At 45.2% G+C, this 18040-nt stretch overlaps 1 protein-coding gene across 1 annotated transcript in view; it reads left to right on the top strand.

Moving 5' to 3' along the window:
* PEX14 (peroxisomal biogenesis factor 14) overlaps positions 1-13709 on the top strand; it is a 41170-nt gene extending 27461 nt beyond the window's left edge. The window contains exons 4-9 of the mRNA XM_053452006.1: positions 6517-6648; positions 7955-8040; positions 8597-8699; positions 10942-11039; positions 11263-11354; positions 11965-13709. Coding sequence (XP_053307981.1) covers positions 6517-6648; positions 7955-8040; positions 8597-8699; positions 10942-11039; positions 11263-11354; positions 11965-12391 — 938 coding nt within the window. The 3' untranslated portion in view covers positions 12392-13709. The remainder of the gene's footprint in view (positions 1-6516; positions 6649-7954; positions 8041-8596; positions 8700-10941; positions 11040-11262; positions 11355-11964) is intronic.
* The last annotated feature ends 4331 nt before the right edge of the window (positions 13710-18040 follow it).

Below are 18040 nucleotides of genomic sequence, written 5' to 3'. Positions count from 1 at the left end.
GCCAATCAGACTGCGGGTTTGTGAATAGCGCTCTAATTGCATATCTCATAAACTGTGCGTTGCTTTGTATCTGATTTCGGTGTCCGTGACTTCAGGAATATATCAGTCGAAGTGCGTTGTCTGTTGTAATCACTATGCGCATCTCCCTTGATTTTTACATTTCTGATTAATGATCACAAGTCATTTGGAATGGCTTTCATTCATTCATTCATTCATTCTTATTTTATAGGGCATGTGTCTGATCTTTGGTTCCTGGCCTAAGCAGAGGAGGGCTAACAGTACGTGGCCCGTTCTTTTAAAATTAAAAGAATGAATACATTAACCCCTTTGCTGCTAGGAGCAAGCACCCTCGCCATGCAGTCAGTAATGCCCTAAAGTCATGCACATCCACTTTTGCTCCGTGTCATTTTTGATGGCCGGGGAAGAATATCTCTATCCGTACTCATAGTTTTTATCATACGTCTGAAAAGATGATGGGTCCCAGTGGGGGGCGGAATGATAAATCATTTGTTTTTTTTAAAAAGATGGAGATATTAGTTTGTCGGTGCGGGGGGCAGGCGGCATCCCTCAGGGATGTGTATTTACGCTAGGTACACACACGAGCCGGCTGTCACCGCTCTGCTAGGATGAGAATAGATGCGGAGAATCATCTGGGCATCGCTATTGCATCAGGATGCCGGAGCTCATCTGGGCGCAGCTATTGCATCAGGAGTGCGGGGACTCCATGGGACGGCATTGCTTCATCCTCTGCTCCGGGGGAGCTCTCCGAGCTAGAAACAGTCGTTTAATACAAGGGCAATTCGACGATCCTTGGTTTTAACTCCTCGAGTGACAATTCATTAAGTCATTCACGAGCCATTAAGATGGGGAGAGATGGTTCATTGTTGATTTTGAGAAATGGTGGGATTCTAGCATAGAGTGCAAGCTCTTTGGCACATGCAGCCAAATAGTTACAAGGCCAACCTATCCTGTCAATTCAGGCTACCGGGGGGGGGGGGTTGGCAAACCTCTATGACAGATCTTATTGTTATAGGGTCTTAAAGCTCATATTGTTATATGTTAAACTACAGCCGGGGTCGATGGCGGGGTGGGAAGGCACATATCTATTTTTTGTGCTTGACTCCATGATTGGGGAGGTGCTGATGGTAAATTCCAGATAGACTTTGAGGTCCAGTGGCAGTAGCCCTCCTTTAGCTATTGTGGAACTGCAGCTTCCACCGCGCTCCGCCAGCCCGAGTCGCACGTTGACCGCTAGGATCTTGGTTAGGATGGAGGTTGGGGTTAAATGAGTTAAAAGAACTTCTTGGCCCTTTCGGAGTGGGGCGCGTTGGCTCTTTGCCGTGACCGCGGAGCTCTCTGCTAGGCTGGTTCAGCTGGTGGCCTCTGGAGCTCACAATCGTGTGAGTTTTTTTCTGTAGGGGCTGGAGGGTTATTTTGGAGCGGATGGAAAGCCTTTGGGGTGATGATGACACCGTGGATAGATGTTACACTTCTGGCTTAGCACATGGCTGTCATTTGCTCGTTTTGTGTCTGTTTCTCCCTCGGGTGTCTCCTGGGAGATCTGAAAGCTGCTTCGTAGCAAATAAGAACCCGTCAGCGATCTACCTGTGTTGTTGGACTTTATTGTTTTTTGTTTTGCAGTTTGAAAAGTAACGAGATAACAATGTATCAATTCAGGGTTAAACTGTGACATTAAACCCCCAAAATACCATTATCCAAATATTATGTAATTATGTAATCAAATCCACAGCACCCCATTAAAACATTCCTTAATTTTACGACAAACTCCCAAGGAATAGTATTTTTATTATTTTTATTTTTATGGAAACCCGAAATGATATAAAGAGTTTCATTCTCCTGTAAAAAGTCCTCTTATTCTACTTTCGTGTTTGAAATTCTTGAAATAATAGTTTTTTTTTTAATGTTTCCCTTTTGGGTGATTGTAAGTAACATGCTTATTCTTTTTTTTTGCCATTTTGAGACTGACTGAAAAGGGGGATTTTTTAGGCCACAAAAAATGTATATTCAGAGAACCTAGAAATGAGAGAGACTGCATCATAGCAAATTAATCTGCTAAATAACCATACATTTAAAACTCTAAATTCTAAAATGTGTTTAATATCTATTTTTACTTTAATTGGTATGTGGAATTTTTAAAATTATATAAAAAATACCAAAAATTATATATATATTGTTTTATATATATATATATATATATATATATATATATATATATAACAATTCTATGCACACATCTTTTTTTCTGCCTTGCTGGGGGAGGGGGAGACCCATAAACAATGTGATATATAATATTTTTCCCTCACCCCTTTTAAATAAATACCGATCAGCTTTATGTTCAGAGACAATAGGAGCCGTTGGCTTAAATTTGCAGTTTACAGTATTTATGGCTGTAATATGAAGGTGCTGGCATCGTAATTTCATGCCCCAATGAGAAGAGCAAGGTCGAGGAGAATGCCTCTATCCACATCTGCTAACACACTAACTCATAAACAAGGCCCGTCTGTATCAGGTAGCAGCGAATAAGCTCGCCTAATGAAATACAGCACTGCTTTCCATTACTGTTAGTTTTTACTGTGTCGTCATTACGTGTAATTTATGTTTAAAAAATTCAATTTTATACAGGGCTCTGGGAAATAGGGGTCTTAGGGGTCAGCAGAGGACTTTTAACAACCCTTTCTCCGCCTGCCTGCACTCCCGGCTCACCTTAACCCTTTCGCAACCAGAGGTGCCTGCGCTGCGTGCGAAGTACCGTGGCCCTATGGAAGAGTAGAGGTTAATAACTTAATGGACTGGAGGTGACCAGGCTGCCGCGGGTCTTAATAATCCGAGCCGGGGTCCGGTGCCTAATTCGGCTCTCTAGCCACGCGTTGTTTCGTTATTTTTTTAGTTGCTATTTATTGGGGTGTTTTTGAGCAGTTTAATGCGCGCTATAGAGATGCGCAGGCAACATTAACCTCCAGAGTGCCAGAGAGTTAAAGCATAACTGCGCATCCCATATCCATCATGCGCTCAGTTTTGTTACCCTTGGGCCGGCAGAGCGTTGTTACCCTTGGGCCGGTACATGCAATCGAATCAGGCACCGCTGGAGATGCTGAACCCCAGGCCAAAGTTAAAGGTTCTGAGACCAGAATGATCTTTTAATACAAACACCGATCTAATTGGGGGAAAGCGGGACAGAAGCTCCTGTGATTTGACGCTTCATGACCCGGTTTCTTAAAGTATTGTTTTGGGGTCTTCAAGAGTTCCCTGTTGCTTTTTTATTGTCATCATTAACCCCCTCCCCCCGAGCAAAAATCAAGATCTCACCAACCCGACAAACATCGCAACCGAATTGTTTCCTGGCGTTTAATGCGTTAAAAGATTTGAAGACCAGATTTTCCTGTCCTGGGTTGGGGTAGATAGAATGTTACATGTGATGTAATTCACGGGGTCATTTTTTGGTTTGTTTAAATGTAAAGATTTTTGTTGCGATGGAGAGCGGTCGGTCATTTGACGCTCTCTGGGCTAAGAGACAATATTTGTAACCTAAATAAGGTTTCCGTTCACTTATTGCTCAGTCCGGGGCTTCTGATTTTCTAGAAGGCGTAATATTTACCTTAGAAAACTCGTTTGTAACATTAAAGGTTGGTACCCAAACAAAGCCAGATCCGCGGCGTTTGCCAGCTTCCTGTGTTTACCCGCTTACAAAATATATTCAAAATCTGTCATTGTGTGAAAACAAGTCCGGGTTAACCAGTTGGTGCCCGAGGAGCTGGGATGTGTGCAATCCGATCGAGCAAATAATTACTTTCAAACATTTTTTTTTTTTTTATAGGGTTTAAATTTTTTTTTTTTATAGAGTTTATTTTTTTTTATAGAGTTTATTTTTTTTTATAGAGTTTATCCTCTTCTGTATCTCTGCGTAAAGCCAAAATATAAAAATATTTAGATGTGAACCTTGTGAAGTGCAGCATGCGCTGGGCCGCTGGGCCATCTTCTGGGTTGGAGTCAATTAGAAGAAGCTGGTCGGGAGATGGGAATAATTTGCGTCGTGGTATCTAAGAGATGAGAACTTACTTTGATGATTAGGTGATTAATGTCTGCTCAGTAAGACTAGTAAGGGCTAGGACTGGTGTAAAGTTACCTGGTGTTTCCACCCATGCAGACCATGTCGTCAGAGAACTGGTTAGTTAACTATTACAGACGCGCCTGTGTCCCGCTCTTCATGGTTCTAGAGCAGGGCTTGGCAGGACGGACGGACGGCGTTCAAAGCAGCCCACCTGGGTGTTATTGGGTTAATTAAAATATCATAGACCTCAGTGGCGGATAGATTGTAAATGTAGGGGCTAGGGGTCCACGCTCGGTGGATTTTTACAGTTTCATCGGTCTTATTAATCCCCCTGGTTCAGGGCAGAAGCCGTCGGCGGCTTTGGGTGGTGACTGCGCAGCGATGGAGTCTCTGTCCTCCGGCTCGGAGTCCTTGCCTCGCGTCCCCTCGTTGTCTGTGAGATTATTCAGCGCAGATAGCAATCAACTGGGGGAAGCGCGTGTCTAATTTGCATGAGATTATTTGAAATAAAAAAAAAAATAGGTTGCATTAGTCAGGCTTGTGACAAACAACGACAAGCCGGCCGCGTCTGTAATAATAGTCGGTGCTGCGGCGTCCTTCCCTCTCGGACGTTCTGCTTCTGACTTCCATTAACCTCTTCTTGTCCTGGTATGGAGGACAAAGATTCAGTTTGTAGCCCTGATTAGACACGGATGAACAGAACTGCGGGGCTGAAGTAATCCCAAGGTAGCCATGCTTCCTAAAGTTTTACCGCTGGCACTTAACAAATTCAGCTGGGTTCTAAAATATAAATGTCGTATGGTTTTTTTGTATGATTGTCAAATACCTTTGATTTAGATTTTTTGGTGTTCCGGGAACTTCACTTTATAAATTACAGAATTCAATGTTGCAACAAAAGTAACAGAGCAAATGGGTCTTTGTCTTGAACTGAACAATCAATATAAGAACAGTTTTAGTAGCCGCGTGCTCCCTGGAGCCAGCCTAGATTATTATTATTATTGATTTATAAAGCACCACCATATACCGTAGCGCTGTACAATGGGTAAACCGGACATAACAAGTAATATAAAACATAACAATTTGACTTACAAGAACAAGAGGTAAGGAGGGCCCTTGCTTAAAGGAGCTTACAATCTAGAGGGAATTAGGGTGCGTTACACAAAAGATAAATGTGCCGCTGGGCGTGCAGCAATCAGTTTTTTCTCCAGACTTTGGATGGTTCATATCTATACCTGGGAGCTCTCCAGGTTTGACCCGGAGTCTACAGGTGAAGCGCTGCTTCCCTGGGTCTCCTTTTTCTCCAAGCAGAAGAGTGGTATTTGGCCACGCCCACTCCCTGCCCCATTCCCCTCCTACTCACCGCCCACTTCCTCTCCTACTCCCTGCCCAATTCTGTCTGGAAGTAGCCCAGCCCCAAGCACACCAAGCTCCTCCTCATTCATTGCTAGCACTGTCTCTGCTGCTGACTGGCCACGCCTCAATGAAGCCACTCCCTGTTTGGTTATTACTGACCCTTTATGGAACTTATAGGGTTGTGATGCCTAAAGAGTTGGCATAGGTTCAGGGAAGGTATGTTCTATGTGCACCGAAGGAGGGTATCCACTGGGGTGGCGTTTTCTATGTGCCCCAAGAGAGGGTATTCACCTAAGGGAGTGACGTTTGCTAATGATGACTTCATACCAACATTTAGAGCCAGTTCTTCCCCTGCTCTGAATTTTGCTATGTAAAACCGGCACTCTTTAACCCTTACATAGCAGCCCCAGTCCCATCTGGCAGGAAAAACGTTCATTGCAGATTAAAGACGGTCGCGTTTCCTTTGATGCGATGCATTTTCTGGATAGAGTTTATCGAATATCAAACACTCGACTGCAGTAATAAAGTGCCGAGAAATTAACCAAATTGAATGAGAAACATCAAATCGCAGACAATATCCCAGCGCGCGGCGGAAGGCTGGAGGATCGGGAGCCGTATTTTATTTTAATTTATCTTTAGATGTCACAGAATGCGCGTTAACCTTTTGGAGAGCCTCAGGGGCCACGCGGCGTATTCCTGTCTAAAACATGCCTCGTCCCTCTGGCAACCACGGGGTTAAATACAAATCTGTACCCCAGATTTACTGCTATCTATATGTGTTATTGAGGCGCGCGGTGTGTATACCCCGGAGACTTTGATCCTTAAAGCAGATCTGTCGGTTTTTAATACACTAAATAAACCCAGGTAACCATGACTACAGATTAAACAAGCGGTATATATGTATTTAAAGCCCACCTAACGCGTACACCACGGGAGCAGCCATCTTTACCTGCCTGTAGAGGGGGAATCCGCAGATTTCTATATTAGCTGCACTTTAATCTTTTAAGTCGGCGTCTTTCGGTCCACAGCGCTGCAATACGAGAGGATGACTTTTATACCCCATGACGTCATGTTCTGTGTTCTCTCCCCCGCAGGGTTAACCGATGAGGAGATCGACTTGGCGCTGCAGCAGTCTGGCACAGCCCACGGCGATGCACAAACTTTGGCGGCCGGTATGGGGGTCCCGCTCGCCGTCCCGTCTCATCAGCTGGTGGTGCAGCCATACAGTGAGTGCTAAGCATTATCGTACATCACATTAGCCCCGGTGTCTTTACATCAATGCCCCCAATGTATAGGTTTAGGTAACTGGTGCCCCCAGCTGCCCCGTGCATAACGTGAGATACCCCGATGCCTCGGAGCCGGGGTAGAGATCCAATACACAATAAATCGGTGCCGCCCTTGGTAGGGGGGCAAAAACAATAGATGTGTTTCTCTTAGCGTGTGGATAAGAGGGGCATCCTAAACAACCCAATCCAAGCCAACTGCCCCAAACTCCCCTGTGTGTTTAATCCCTATGTCGGGGGAAATGTTAACGAAGAGATACAATGTTACAGACGGGATTAGTGCAATTCTGCATTTTTTTTTTCTGTAACTCGTTTTTTTTGTCAGAATAAATATCAACCAAGTATTAAGTCCATAGAAAGGTGCAGATATAATATGCCAGCGCAGAACAAATTAAGGAGTAACGCAAGCCGGTGATTTTGATTAATCCCGAATTTTAAAAAAAACCACCACTTTGCATGAGCGATAATGAACCTGATAGATGACACCAAAATTACCTTTTGCCCGTAATTCATTATATAAAATTTCTCGTGTTTGACGTGTGATTAGTTCCCGGCGGCGGCGCTCGGAGCCGCGTGATCTGTTAATCTAGCGCCACAGTCAGAGAATAACGGGGACCGTGTATGTGTAAAAGTTTTCATTCTCTTTAGATCCTCTTCCCTTTCTCTTCCCAAATTTAAATAAGATTGTTCTGGGCCCTCAGCATGGGCCGCACACCATGGTTACTGTATCTGAAGCCTATGGCCCTCCGGACGGTTTGTGGACAGCTCGGAGAGGGGGGCATAGAACAGCATCATATTAATTACTTTTTTCGGATAAGAAAAAAAATAAAGGACTTTATCCCCCCCCCATCTCCGCTGCTCTCTCCCCCTCCCTTTCTTCCGTTCGTTTTTCTTTTTTAATTTTGCTACGAGACAGACTTGTGTCACTTAATGTAAAACGAGTCAGATGGCATTTCAGCTCCGAGGCTTTATAGACTCTCTGAACTTTTGTGAAAGATCATCCCAGTCCCGTTTCATTAATAATGAAAAGGAGGGGGCCATAAAACGGCTCGCAGCCAGGAACTAACACAGCCTCCGAGATGAAGGGTTAGTCTGAATTGCTAGGTCATTAATTCTACCCCCTTAACCCGTTCGGTGCTGGCGGGTCTGGTGTGGATTCTGTGGAACGCTCCGCCGGTTCCTCCAGCTGCCCCCTCGTGTTCCGTGTCGGTTACCCCCTGTAATTACCCTTTCTTGCTTTGACCCGCAGGTCCCCCCGGCTCTCGCTGGAGAGGATACGGAGCGCTCGCCATTATCCTGGCTGGCATAGCCTTTGGCTTCCACCAGCTTTACAAGGTAGGCACAAAGGCGGGTAGCCGCGCCGCTCGTCTGCATCGGTACAGACAGGCAATCTGGTGAAAATATTAACTCCCCGTCCTTAAATATTTATTTAGGATGGATTATTAGGCCTAACTTGGCACAGGTTAGCCCTGCGTAATGTGTAGTTAGCGCAGTGAAATTCTTCATCTAGCCGCAAAGCATCCACAGCTCGCTCTTTAGTGAATAAGCCCCCTTTTCTATGAGTAGCTGCCCCATAGAAGGGTCTCTGCTTACGTTATTCTACGCGTGAGGCTGTCGGTAAGTTACAATGTTAAATAGAATCCTTGGAAATCCTTACGATTACTTTGTTACCCAAAGGCCTTCCATGGGTGGCTTTTATGGTGGATACCGCCTGTTTAAAGAGTATTCGGTCGCGTGTAAACCCCTCTAATGTACGGCGGAGGAGTAGTAGAGACGAGGTTAGGAATCTTTGGCCAGAAAGTTAGCTCAGCTCTTGTTACATAGTTGCATTTAGTTGCGTGGCCTTTTGAGGACTCGTATTTTTGCCTTGACGTCTCCTTACCTCGCGCAGAGATACCTGCTCCCTCTGATCGTCGGCGGCAAGGAGAGCCGCAAGCAGCTGCAACGCATCGAGTCCGCGGTGTCTGAGATGAGTGGTAGCGTGACACAGACAGGTAAAGATTAACGAGTCCTTCCCGGCCCACCTCGAACGCTGATCCCCCCCCCCCACCCCAAACCCTCTCAGCCCCTTCAACGCCCGTCTCCCTTTTTATACGGTGACTTCATTTATCTGCTCGCAAAATCTGTTCACATTTGCAAATGAAGGCGCCGTCATTTCGGTTTAATTTGAAATTGGTTGTTTACTGTCGCCGCGGCCTCAATTAATTATGTTTTTACGGAAAGGCTCCCAACCTCAGAATATTAATAAGGGGATTGGAGTGACAGCCCTTTCAGAGCGACGGAAGGTTCGGATCGCCTGCTTTTTTTTGCCGCAAGGTGCAGATGTGTCTGGAGGGATCTGTTTGTTTAGTAATAATTGGGGGGGGGGATCTTTTAGCTGAGCGGATCGCACGGGATCCAGCCGCGTCATGTAATAAGTCTTCCTCTCGCAAAACACTTCCTCAGGAGAGATTATTAACCAAACCGATATACGGGGACACGAGGTGATGTTTGAGGAAATAAGGTAAAAAAAAAGAAAATAAAGAATTCACATAATTAACCTTTTCAGTGCCGATGGCTTGCACTTTCCAGAGTCTTGGGGATATGGTAGGTGTAGATAAATGGTGGGCTGTTATAGAATAATAGATGTTATGGGGTCGGTGGAACATAAATTGTAGCAATTAAATAAATATATATTTGTTATTTTTTTTTTTTTTGTATACCGTGGGGCCGCGTTTATACGCATTTACTAGTCACGGCAGATGCCCCAAGTTAGGTTTTTCGCCCTAATAAATATTGAGCTCGGGGCTTTAGGGGGGGATCGGGGTCATCCAAGAAGTGACTGATATCTAGATAAACGGTGTTTTCCCTGCCTGCCGTTCGCTGGTATCGGCTCCCGGCGGCCCCCCTGGGCTTTGTCAAAGGGTGACAGCTGAAAATAGATGGATAAAAGCGAGACAGAGGCTCCGATACAGAGAGATAAACGCCGTGATAAATGCTTTGCTGTGATAAGGGACACTCACAGCTACACTTCTCAATCCGCCGGCGGCCGCCGGAGTGATACATTGCGAATCCCGCAGATGAGCTGGGAGGGGAGAGATTATACGGAACGGACATAAATTACCGGCGCTGGACGGCGTGTTATGTTTGTCTGGATATAGACAGAGCTGAAAGCGGGGCCTAAACGCGTGAATATTGATGTGCTGAGCGAGGCCGTGACTTTCCGCTCGGGATCGGCGTTCAGACTGCGTACGAGTGTTTAATGCCGCTTTACAGCGCCGGCCGTCAGACCCCCGGCAAATTTATTGACCGTCCGGAAATCTGCAAAACCCTTATTTAAAACCCAGAATGTCGGAACTAAAGTATTTAGAACAGGATCCAGAAATGAAATTCCCTTGTATGAGCATTTATTCTCTGCCATGCGGGTTTGGCGGAGTTATTTCAGTTCACAGGCTGTCCGGCCCGGCACAGGGGGGCCGTTTGTTTAGTAGCCGTGTCTGTGCGCGCGGTGCAAGTGTCGGGGAAACTGATGACTTGGTGTCTGGGCAGGAGTCCAAAAGCTGCCAGCCGAGCGGTGCCCTGAGACCGGGTCAGCACGTAAACACCGCCACTTTCATCATCCAGAGAGATTCTTTCCTTGTCGCTTCACGCGCCCTTCTTTATAATGTTATTCTTTGTTCAGATTTACGTTCAGACGCTTATAGTCCCTGGTCTGTTCTTTCTCTTCCCAAATCACCCCAGGAAAGTTTGCACCATGCAGAGTCCCTTCCTCTACTTTCACACCGTATGGGGGACCCTCCACTACTTTCACAACATATGGGGGACCCTCCACTACTTTCACAACATATGGGGGACCCTCCACTACTTTCACACCGTATGGGGGACCCTCCACTACTTTCACAACATATGGGGGACCCTCCCCTGCCTTTGCACTTTACGGGTTACCCTCTCCTAGTATTACACTGTATGGGGGACCCTCCCTTAGTTTCATGCTGTAGATGGTATCCTCGCCTAGCTTCGCTCCATGCTCTACCCCACCTTCACGCCCTGCCCCTATTTCATGCTGCACTGAGCACTCGCACTGAGCACTCGCACTGAGTTCCCTCCACTAGCTTTACACACTAAGTGGCTTCTCATGCCATTTAGTGCCTGTTCTGGCTTCCTGGTGCTCAGAGTGCCCGCTCCTAGCACTGGGTCGCAGCCTTAGACGAGGCGCGGGTTGGTAGCACTCACTCAGCATGCGCGTCTCTCTTGCAGTGACTCAGCTCCAGGCTACACTTGCGGCGGTGCAGGAATTGCTGGTCCAGCAGCAGCAGAAGATTCAGGAGTTGTCGCAGGAACTCGCCGCATCAAAGGTGAGAAAACAGATGCATTTAACACCCCGTCTTGCTGCCTACACCCGGTATTCTGATCGAGAGATTTCCTAAATAAACTAGAACTCGGGTTTGGGGCAGATATGAATGCGCGATACTCTGCGCCACGCTGAATGATGTGTACTCAGACTTAATGGCAGTATTAAGATTTTGTATGAATGACCTAAAAACCATAGACCTGTTTCTTTTTATTTGCAAAAAACAGCATTCCAGTTCCACCAACACCATCCTGGAATCCCAAAACATCCAAGAACTGAAGTCGGAAATTTACTCCTTGAAAGGGCTGCTACTGAACAGGTAACGGAGAGCATGCGCGACCCGTGTCTAACCGAGGGAGAGAGAGAGAGAGAGAGAGAGACCGCAATTTTCTTTAGCGTTTCATAAACCGAATCCAATGCATGCTGGTTTTCCAACACCAAATTATTTTGGGTTTAAAGCTGCCCTCTTTCCTTGGGCCGGTCACTGAGACCCAGGACACAACGGTCTCATTAAAGACCTTAAGCACCGTCTAACCTTTAAATATCCTGAGCGTTGCCGACCTTGGTCTTCTCCTAAATGGTCAGGCGACGAGCAGCGCCCATTAAATAAGATTTAATTAACCATCACATTACAAACATCGCTAAATCCTTAATCACTCTATTATTGCAATATCTGCCTTTCCGATGAAAAAGAAACCCCGAAGTGCGCCATGTTTGTTGCATTCACTAAACTTTCAGTGTAGTTGCTACCGATGGTCCCGTTTCTCCATAAAATGAGTTATTAGACATCCTAACGTTTCAGGCATTCATCCATATCCCGAGATACAAGTAGTTACTGTTAGACCCTGTAGCCGGCAGAGGTTTAGTACGGCAAATGCTAATTATAACAGGACAGATCCCTGATTCTAACGATCTGATTGCATTGCTAGGAGACAATTTCCACCATCCCCTTCCGCGCCCAAGATCCCCGCCTGGCAAATCCAAGTCAAACCTCCAACGTTATCCGGCTCGGCCGTGCTGAACCACAACAGCAGCAGCGACATTTCCCCCGTGAGCAACGAGTCCGGCTCGTCCTCTCCGGTGAAGGAGAGCCACAGCCCGGAAGGTTCCAAGATGAACCCCCACCATTTGACCCCCACTGGGGAAGAAGAACCTGACATTGATGTTCAGAGTCAGGTGCGCATGGAAGTACAAGGAGAGGAAGAGGAAGAGGAAGAGGAAGAAGATATTGGGCAAGCAGACGAGGAAGACCACATCGCGGTCCAGACAGAAGACCGCAGAGGGGGAGACGGGCAAATCAACGAGCAGGTAGAGAAGCTACGTCGGCCCGAAGGTGCCAGCAATGAAATGGACTAAGATGCCACGTCTTCCTCTGAGACGCCAGTCATCTCTCTCCAGTTCCTTGAGATTCTGTTGGGATTTTGGGATCAGAGTTGTAACAACGCAAAGCTCTGGTCTCTGGTGGGGGAGATAAAACCTCAGTTTGCAGAGATGTGGATTTGATGGTCTTCTGTTGTCCAGAAACGCTACATTTACATCAAGACGTCTTCTCGCTTTTACCCGCAGGACAATCTCTTTGTGTTTGTAAATAACGGGGGCGTAAATTGATTTCCTTCAAACACCTTGAAACAGGTTTTACCCCGTGTGACAGAACATGCCAGTGGAATGGGGGACGCCGCTATATCTTCAGTCACAAGACCAACATCTCCTTTCTAAGCTAAATATAAAAAAAGAAGAAAAATCCTCCAATGATTAATCCATGAAAATCAAACTTAATGTTTTATTGAGTGCTGCTTGGTGCTGCTGTTTGCGAATGACCCGTAATTACCACCCCGTACCCGTCAGGTGTTGGGGGGCACATATTTCAGACAGACGATGTTCCATTCTTTGGCTGAAGGGACCTTAGCAGGACCCACGGGTTTTGGAATATAGAAGATTACAGACGCAGTTTAACAATAGGAAGAATAGGGGGTTTTATTGAGATTCTGCCGTCTTCTGTTCCGCTATCGCCAAATAGATTATCGGCCGCTACGTCACTCACTTTATACTCAAGTCCCCAACACACACTTTTTTTGTCGACCCAAATGCTCTCCTCTGCTCTGTGACTTCGGTGTTATTTGCCCGACTGAAGTCAAGGGTCCTACGTGTCTGCGTGAACAGAACACAAAGAGCCGTCGGCCTCCAGCCGGTAAGAGGGCCAGAGAATAGCCTGACTGGTCAGTGGAAGTAGTCACATGATCCACACCCTTTAAACCCTGGTCAGAATCCCAATGACTAAAAACAAAGAAACGTTAAAAAACTCTAAGTAAATCCCAAAGCCATGAAAATCACGCTGAGTGCCAAGGAAGCGAGGCAGCCCTGCCAGCCTTACACGGCTGATAGAATAGTGGCAATCAGACACGACAATTAATGTAAAGAATATTTCAAAGAGAATGAAATCCGTCACCAGACCGACATGCGCAGCGTAGAGGTCCAGAACCCTGAAGCGTTTTCCTAGCGGCCGACTTAAAACGTTGCCGGGAACAGGAGATTAAACCCTCGCGTACCTCCACTGCAGCACCGCGCACGCTTAATCTCATCAACCCACCGTGCTCATTAGTGTGGCTAATGTATAGATTTCCAGTAAAAACTCTTTAATTGTACATAATTGTAATAAAGAACAGTTGCTATTTAACCGGCGCCTGCATATCTTTACTATCTTCTTTTTGTTTGGGGGGGGGGTGTGACATCATTCTGAAAGGTCTATAAAAAAAAGCAAATGAGATCAGGAAACAAAAAAAATTCTACGCTTAAAAAAGAAATTCCTTCCAGGATTTCATCCGGAATATTTACTGGTTTTTGATGACAATTGGATACGATTCGACCATCTCGTCTGCTTTAATTCCATCCCAAACCTGGTTGGATTCCTTTGCTGAGTTCCAGGCATGTAGGAGAATAAAATAACGCTTCCGCTGTAAATATCCCCAACGCGTTTGTTTTTCATGCTTTAATTTAATAATCATTTATTTAATTATTAAATTACAGCATCAATAAATGTAATAATAATTTATTCGCTGCGTGTTTTATTTGCAACATTGTTTCATTTATTTGTATTGTTCACAACTATCCACACCTTTCATATTTTATTTTTCAGGTCATTTGTTTTATTTATTTATTTTTATTAACTTTTTTTTTTTTTAATATTTGGAAGTAAAATACTCAACTCAAAATGTTCTTGGCTGCTGCTGTTGGCGGATCGGTGATAGAGTCCTCTCCATGGTGAGTAAAGGGGGGCTGTCGCCTTCTCTTTTACGTCACTAAATTCACGTATATAATGTTCCGGTGTCCGGCCAATCCGTGATTTGGAGATATTTGGTTTAATATTAAAGGGTTAAAAAGCCAAGATTCGTGGCAGCAGCCTGTGGCAGAACTGGTTATATGTAATACAGATCCCTGTCCTGAGGTTCTCTGTCTTCTTCTCCCCTATCCTCGCAAAGGCTGCCTGAACCAATCAACAATAACCAGCAACGATAGCTTAAAGGGGAGGAATAATCATGTGATTCCCGGGAACAGGTTAAGATGACGGCTCCCTTTGTATAAATAGGAATATTTAACATATAATCCGCATATTGTAGGTTTACTCAGTGCACTGATTTGGGAAAAGTGACATTTTAAGGAACATTCGCTGGAGAGCTTGGAAGTAAAGCCGTGCAGCCATATATGCAAATTATTTATTCCGGTTATGTAACTGTTTTGCATACAAGGGCTTATGTTGATGTAAAAAAAATCCTCTTTTTCCCTCTTGATGTCTCGTGAGATGTAGGAATATTCGACGCTCTCTGCGCAGCGACTGACCTGCAATATACCTTTTATTAGACATACGCAGATCTGAGCGCTACGCACCACGTATCCAGCGATTGGAGCGGCGAAAACAGACATTACAGAGATACGTACGTGAAGTGAGATACGTTTTAACTCTTTGTTGTGATTGGGTGGAAGTGGTTAACATGCAAGGTATATATAAAAGTCTTGATTGTCTGAATTTGGCGGTTTCTGGCCCAAACGGTCACTAAGCTCATCCCCTCGAGAGGGAGGGAGGAGGCTGGGGCTCCGCTTCAAGGACAGGATCCTGCCAGAATGCCAAAAAATGCTCCAAATTAAAAATAAAAACGAATAGATAAAAACCGTTGTTGTAAAAACCTGTCAGTTCTCTGGGTAATGGACTTATAAGGCAGATACACCATAGGAATGCTCTGTGCTGGAGCGCAGGGCACTTACGGAACATCTTTAACCCTTTCGGGACTGGGGAATGTCCAACTTAATTCATTGTTCGCTCCTGTAGTGCCTGGAGAATCCATACAAACTCCCATTTCTCTCTTTAAAGAGGGCCATGACGCCTAAGCAGTGCTCAGAGTGAAAATTGAGAATTTTTAATGTCATTTATATATAGCAGTAACAGCAAATGTATAGATGAGGAAAAGAGTAAAACTCAATGCGCTGGCTCCCCGCTCTCTGTGATTGGATAGATTGATTCATTTGCCCCTTTTGAACTCTTGGGGGGGGGGGCAGAGCCCAAAACCCCCTGCTTTCTCTCTTGTATTTGCTTGGGAGTCTGCAAACTTCGTGCTGTACATTAATACCGCGCCTGCGTCTTCTCGTAGATGGTGCGGTTTACACTCTCCCTCCTCCTGTGTTTTTGATCCGGTTTGTCTAAACCGTTTCTATTACCGGCTACTCCATAATAATAATAATAGAAAAGATGTATGGCATAATATCAGTCGTATTCCTAGTCTGTGGATACACTTTATATTGGAAGCAGAAACCCTGATCTGCCCGGATTTCGGCTCTAGTTGCCCCTGTCGGCCGTACCCCGTCAGATTCCCGTAATACAGGCTGCTGCCGAGACAAATCGTGTTGATTCTCCTTAACAATGTGAAAAAATAGGGCTTATCACCACGGTTTGACGAACCGCAAATCTGTCCCTTCATACCTAATTATACCTAATTATAATAAATTGGATCTTTTGCAGCCACTGGCCGTTCCGCGACAGGCTGCAGCCGGCCTAAATTGCATTGCTCAAAATCCCAATCTTTTTTAGTTCGCAGAAATCCGGATTTATACCCAATAAGCAAAGTACCCTAATGGATTAATTTGGAGCGGATTTGCGCATCTCGCTGTCTCCGTAGAAAAACGGTGGTGATTTTCCGGGGCTTGCGTTGGATGAACCGCTCCACGTGAATCACGAGGAATATTATTAGCTTAAGAATCTCCCCGGAGCTTCCGCTAAATGCTCCTTGACATCAACTACTTTATATTGATTTTAACCTGGTAAAGAAACAGAACAGAGGGGAGGAAAAAAAAAAAACCTTCATGTTAAAAAAGAAATGCCTTTCCGTAAAAATATAATATATTTCCTCCTAATAAGGTAAAATATTTGCAGCGAGGACGAGCCCGGCCAGGAAGGGAAAGGTTTCTAAGGCTTGTTTATCTGTGAGAGGATTCTGATTCTCCTTCTATCAAAACATATTGGTTCCTTCATCTTTCTTACAACATGCGCTGCTTTAACCCGACACGCACTGCATGCGGCCGCTCGGTGGCACGTTAATCTTACGTTAAATATTGTGCAGCTACTTTATTTTAAATAAATGCGTCTGGATATTTTTTTTTACCCCCCAGAACACGTAATATGGGCTTTAACACTAAAAGAGCAATTAATATCTGAAATGGCAGGTAGTAAAGCACATGCGGTTCCGCCATGGCGTCAATCATTTGGAATGATACGCGACTCTAATTTGGCGGCCCATTTTTGGTTCTAATGTGTCGCGCAACTCTCTAGCAATGAAATGGTTAATTGTTTTTTATTCATCCGGTTTGATTATTGTCACAATTATTTCTGTTCTTCTGCTCTCGGGGGCAACGTTTTAACCCCTTAACGACAATCCACGTACATGTACGGGGTTGCCGTGCAAGGGGTTAACGACAATGCCCGTACATGTACGGGCTGCCGTTAACTAGCTGCATCGCCGCGATCGCGGCGTTTTCGCCGCGATCGGCGGCTTTGCAGCATCCACGGAAGCCTCCCAAGTGAGGCTGACCGTGGATCCGGGGAGGGCAGCCCTCGGCAGCCCTCCCCGGAAGAAAAATGGCCGCCGCCGCACCGATCATGAAAGATCGCGGCGGCGCCCGGCTAAAACAGCTTAGGAAGCGATCGGAATCGCTTCCTAAGCATAAATGGTGTTACTGACATGCCTCGATATCGAGGCATATCAGCAACACTAGCCCCCGACCCCCGATCGCCTTGTGATTGCTCCGAAGAGCAACCACAAGTGCCATCCTGTAAATGACGTTGCCGTCATTCACAGGATGGCATTAACAATAGATCTGAGTTCAGAGGGTCTATCCAGACCCTCTTGTGAACTCTCGAGCTCCTCCTGCAGGTTGAATGCAGGTACTGCATCCAACCATGCAAGGTCAATGGAGCCCAGCTCACTAATGAGTGATTAGTAAAAAAAAATAAAAAAAAAATTTTAAAATTTTTTAAAAAATAAAATTTAAAAAATGTTTAAAAAAATAAAAATAATATGGTAACATATAAAAATCCCCACTGTCACCAAAAAAAAAAAAAAAAAATTAATAAGCAAGTCCTAAAATTCTTTATCTTTACAAAAATTCCAGCATGGAAAGAGTTAAAATATTGGCATTACAAATGCCCATAGGGTGTCTCGTATTAAAAAATGCATGAGTGGATGGGGTAAATTGAATTGGCCGGGTTCAAAGGTGTCCCAAATATGGGACATGGGGGCAGTAGGATCAGATGTCTGAATGGCCAAAAAATACACACCTCACAAAGGCGGCCTTTTACCTCCCAAATAACCCAACAAACCCATGCATGTGGGGTATCACTGCGCTCAGGAGATGTTACTGAACACATATTGGGGTGTTGTTTGACAGGGACATATACCAGGAGCGATAAATTTATACCTGAAGTACAACGTGTGTGAAAAAAATACAAAAAAATTTACTACC

The sequence above is a fragment of the Spea bombifrons genome, chromosome 12 (assembly GCF_027358695.1).
Source record: "Spea bombifrons isolate aSpeBom1 chromosome 12, aSpeBom1.2.pri, whole genome shotgun sequence".
Lineage (NCBI taxonomy): Eukaryota > Metazoa > Chordata > Amphibia > Anura > Pelobatidae > Spea > Spea bombifrons.
This window is presented reverse-complemented; position numbering and strand designations above follow the sequence as displayed.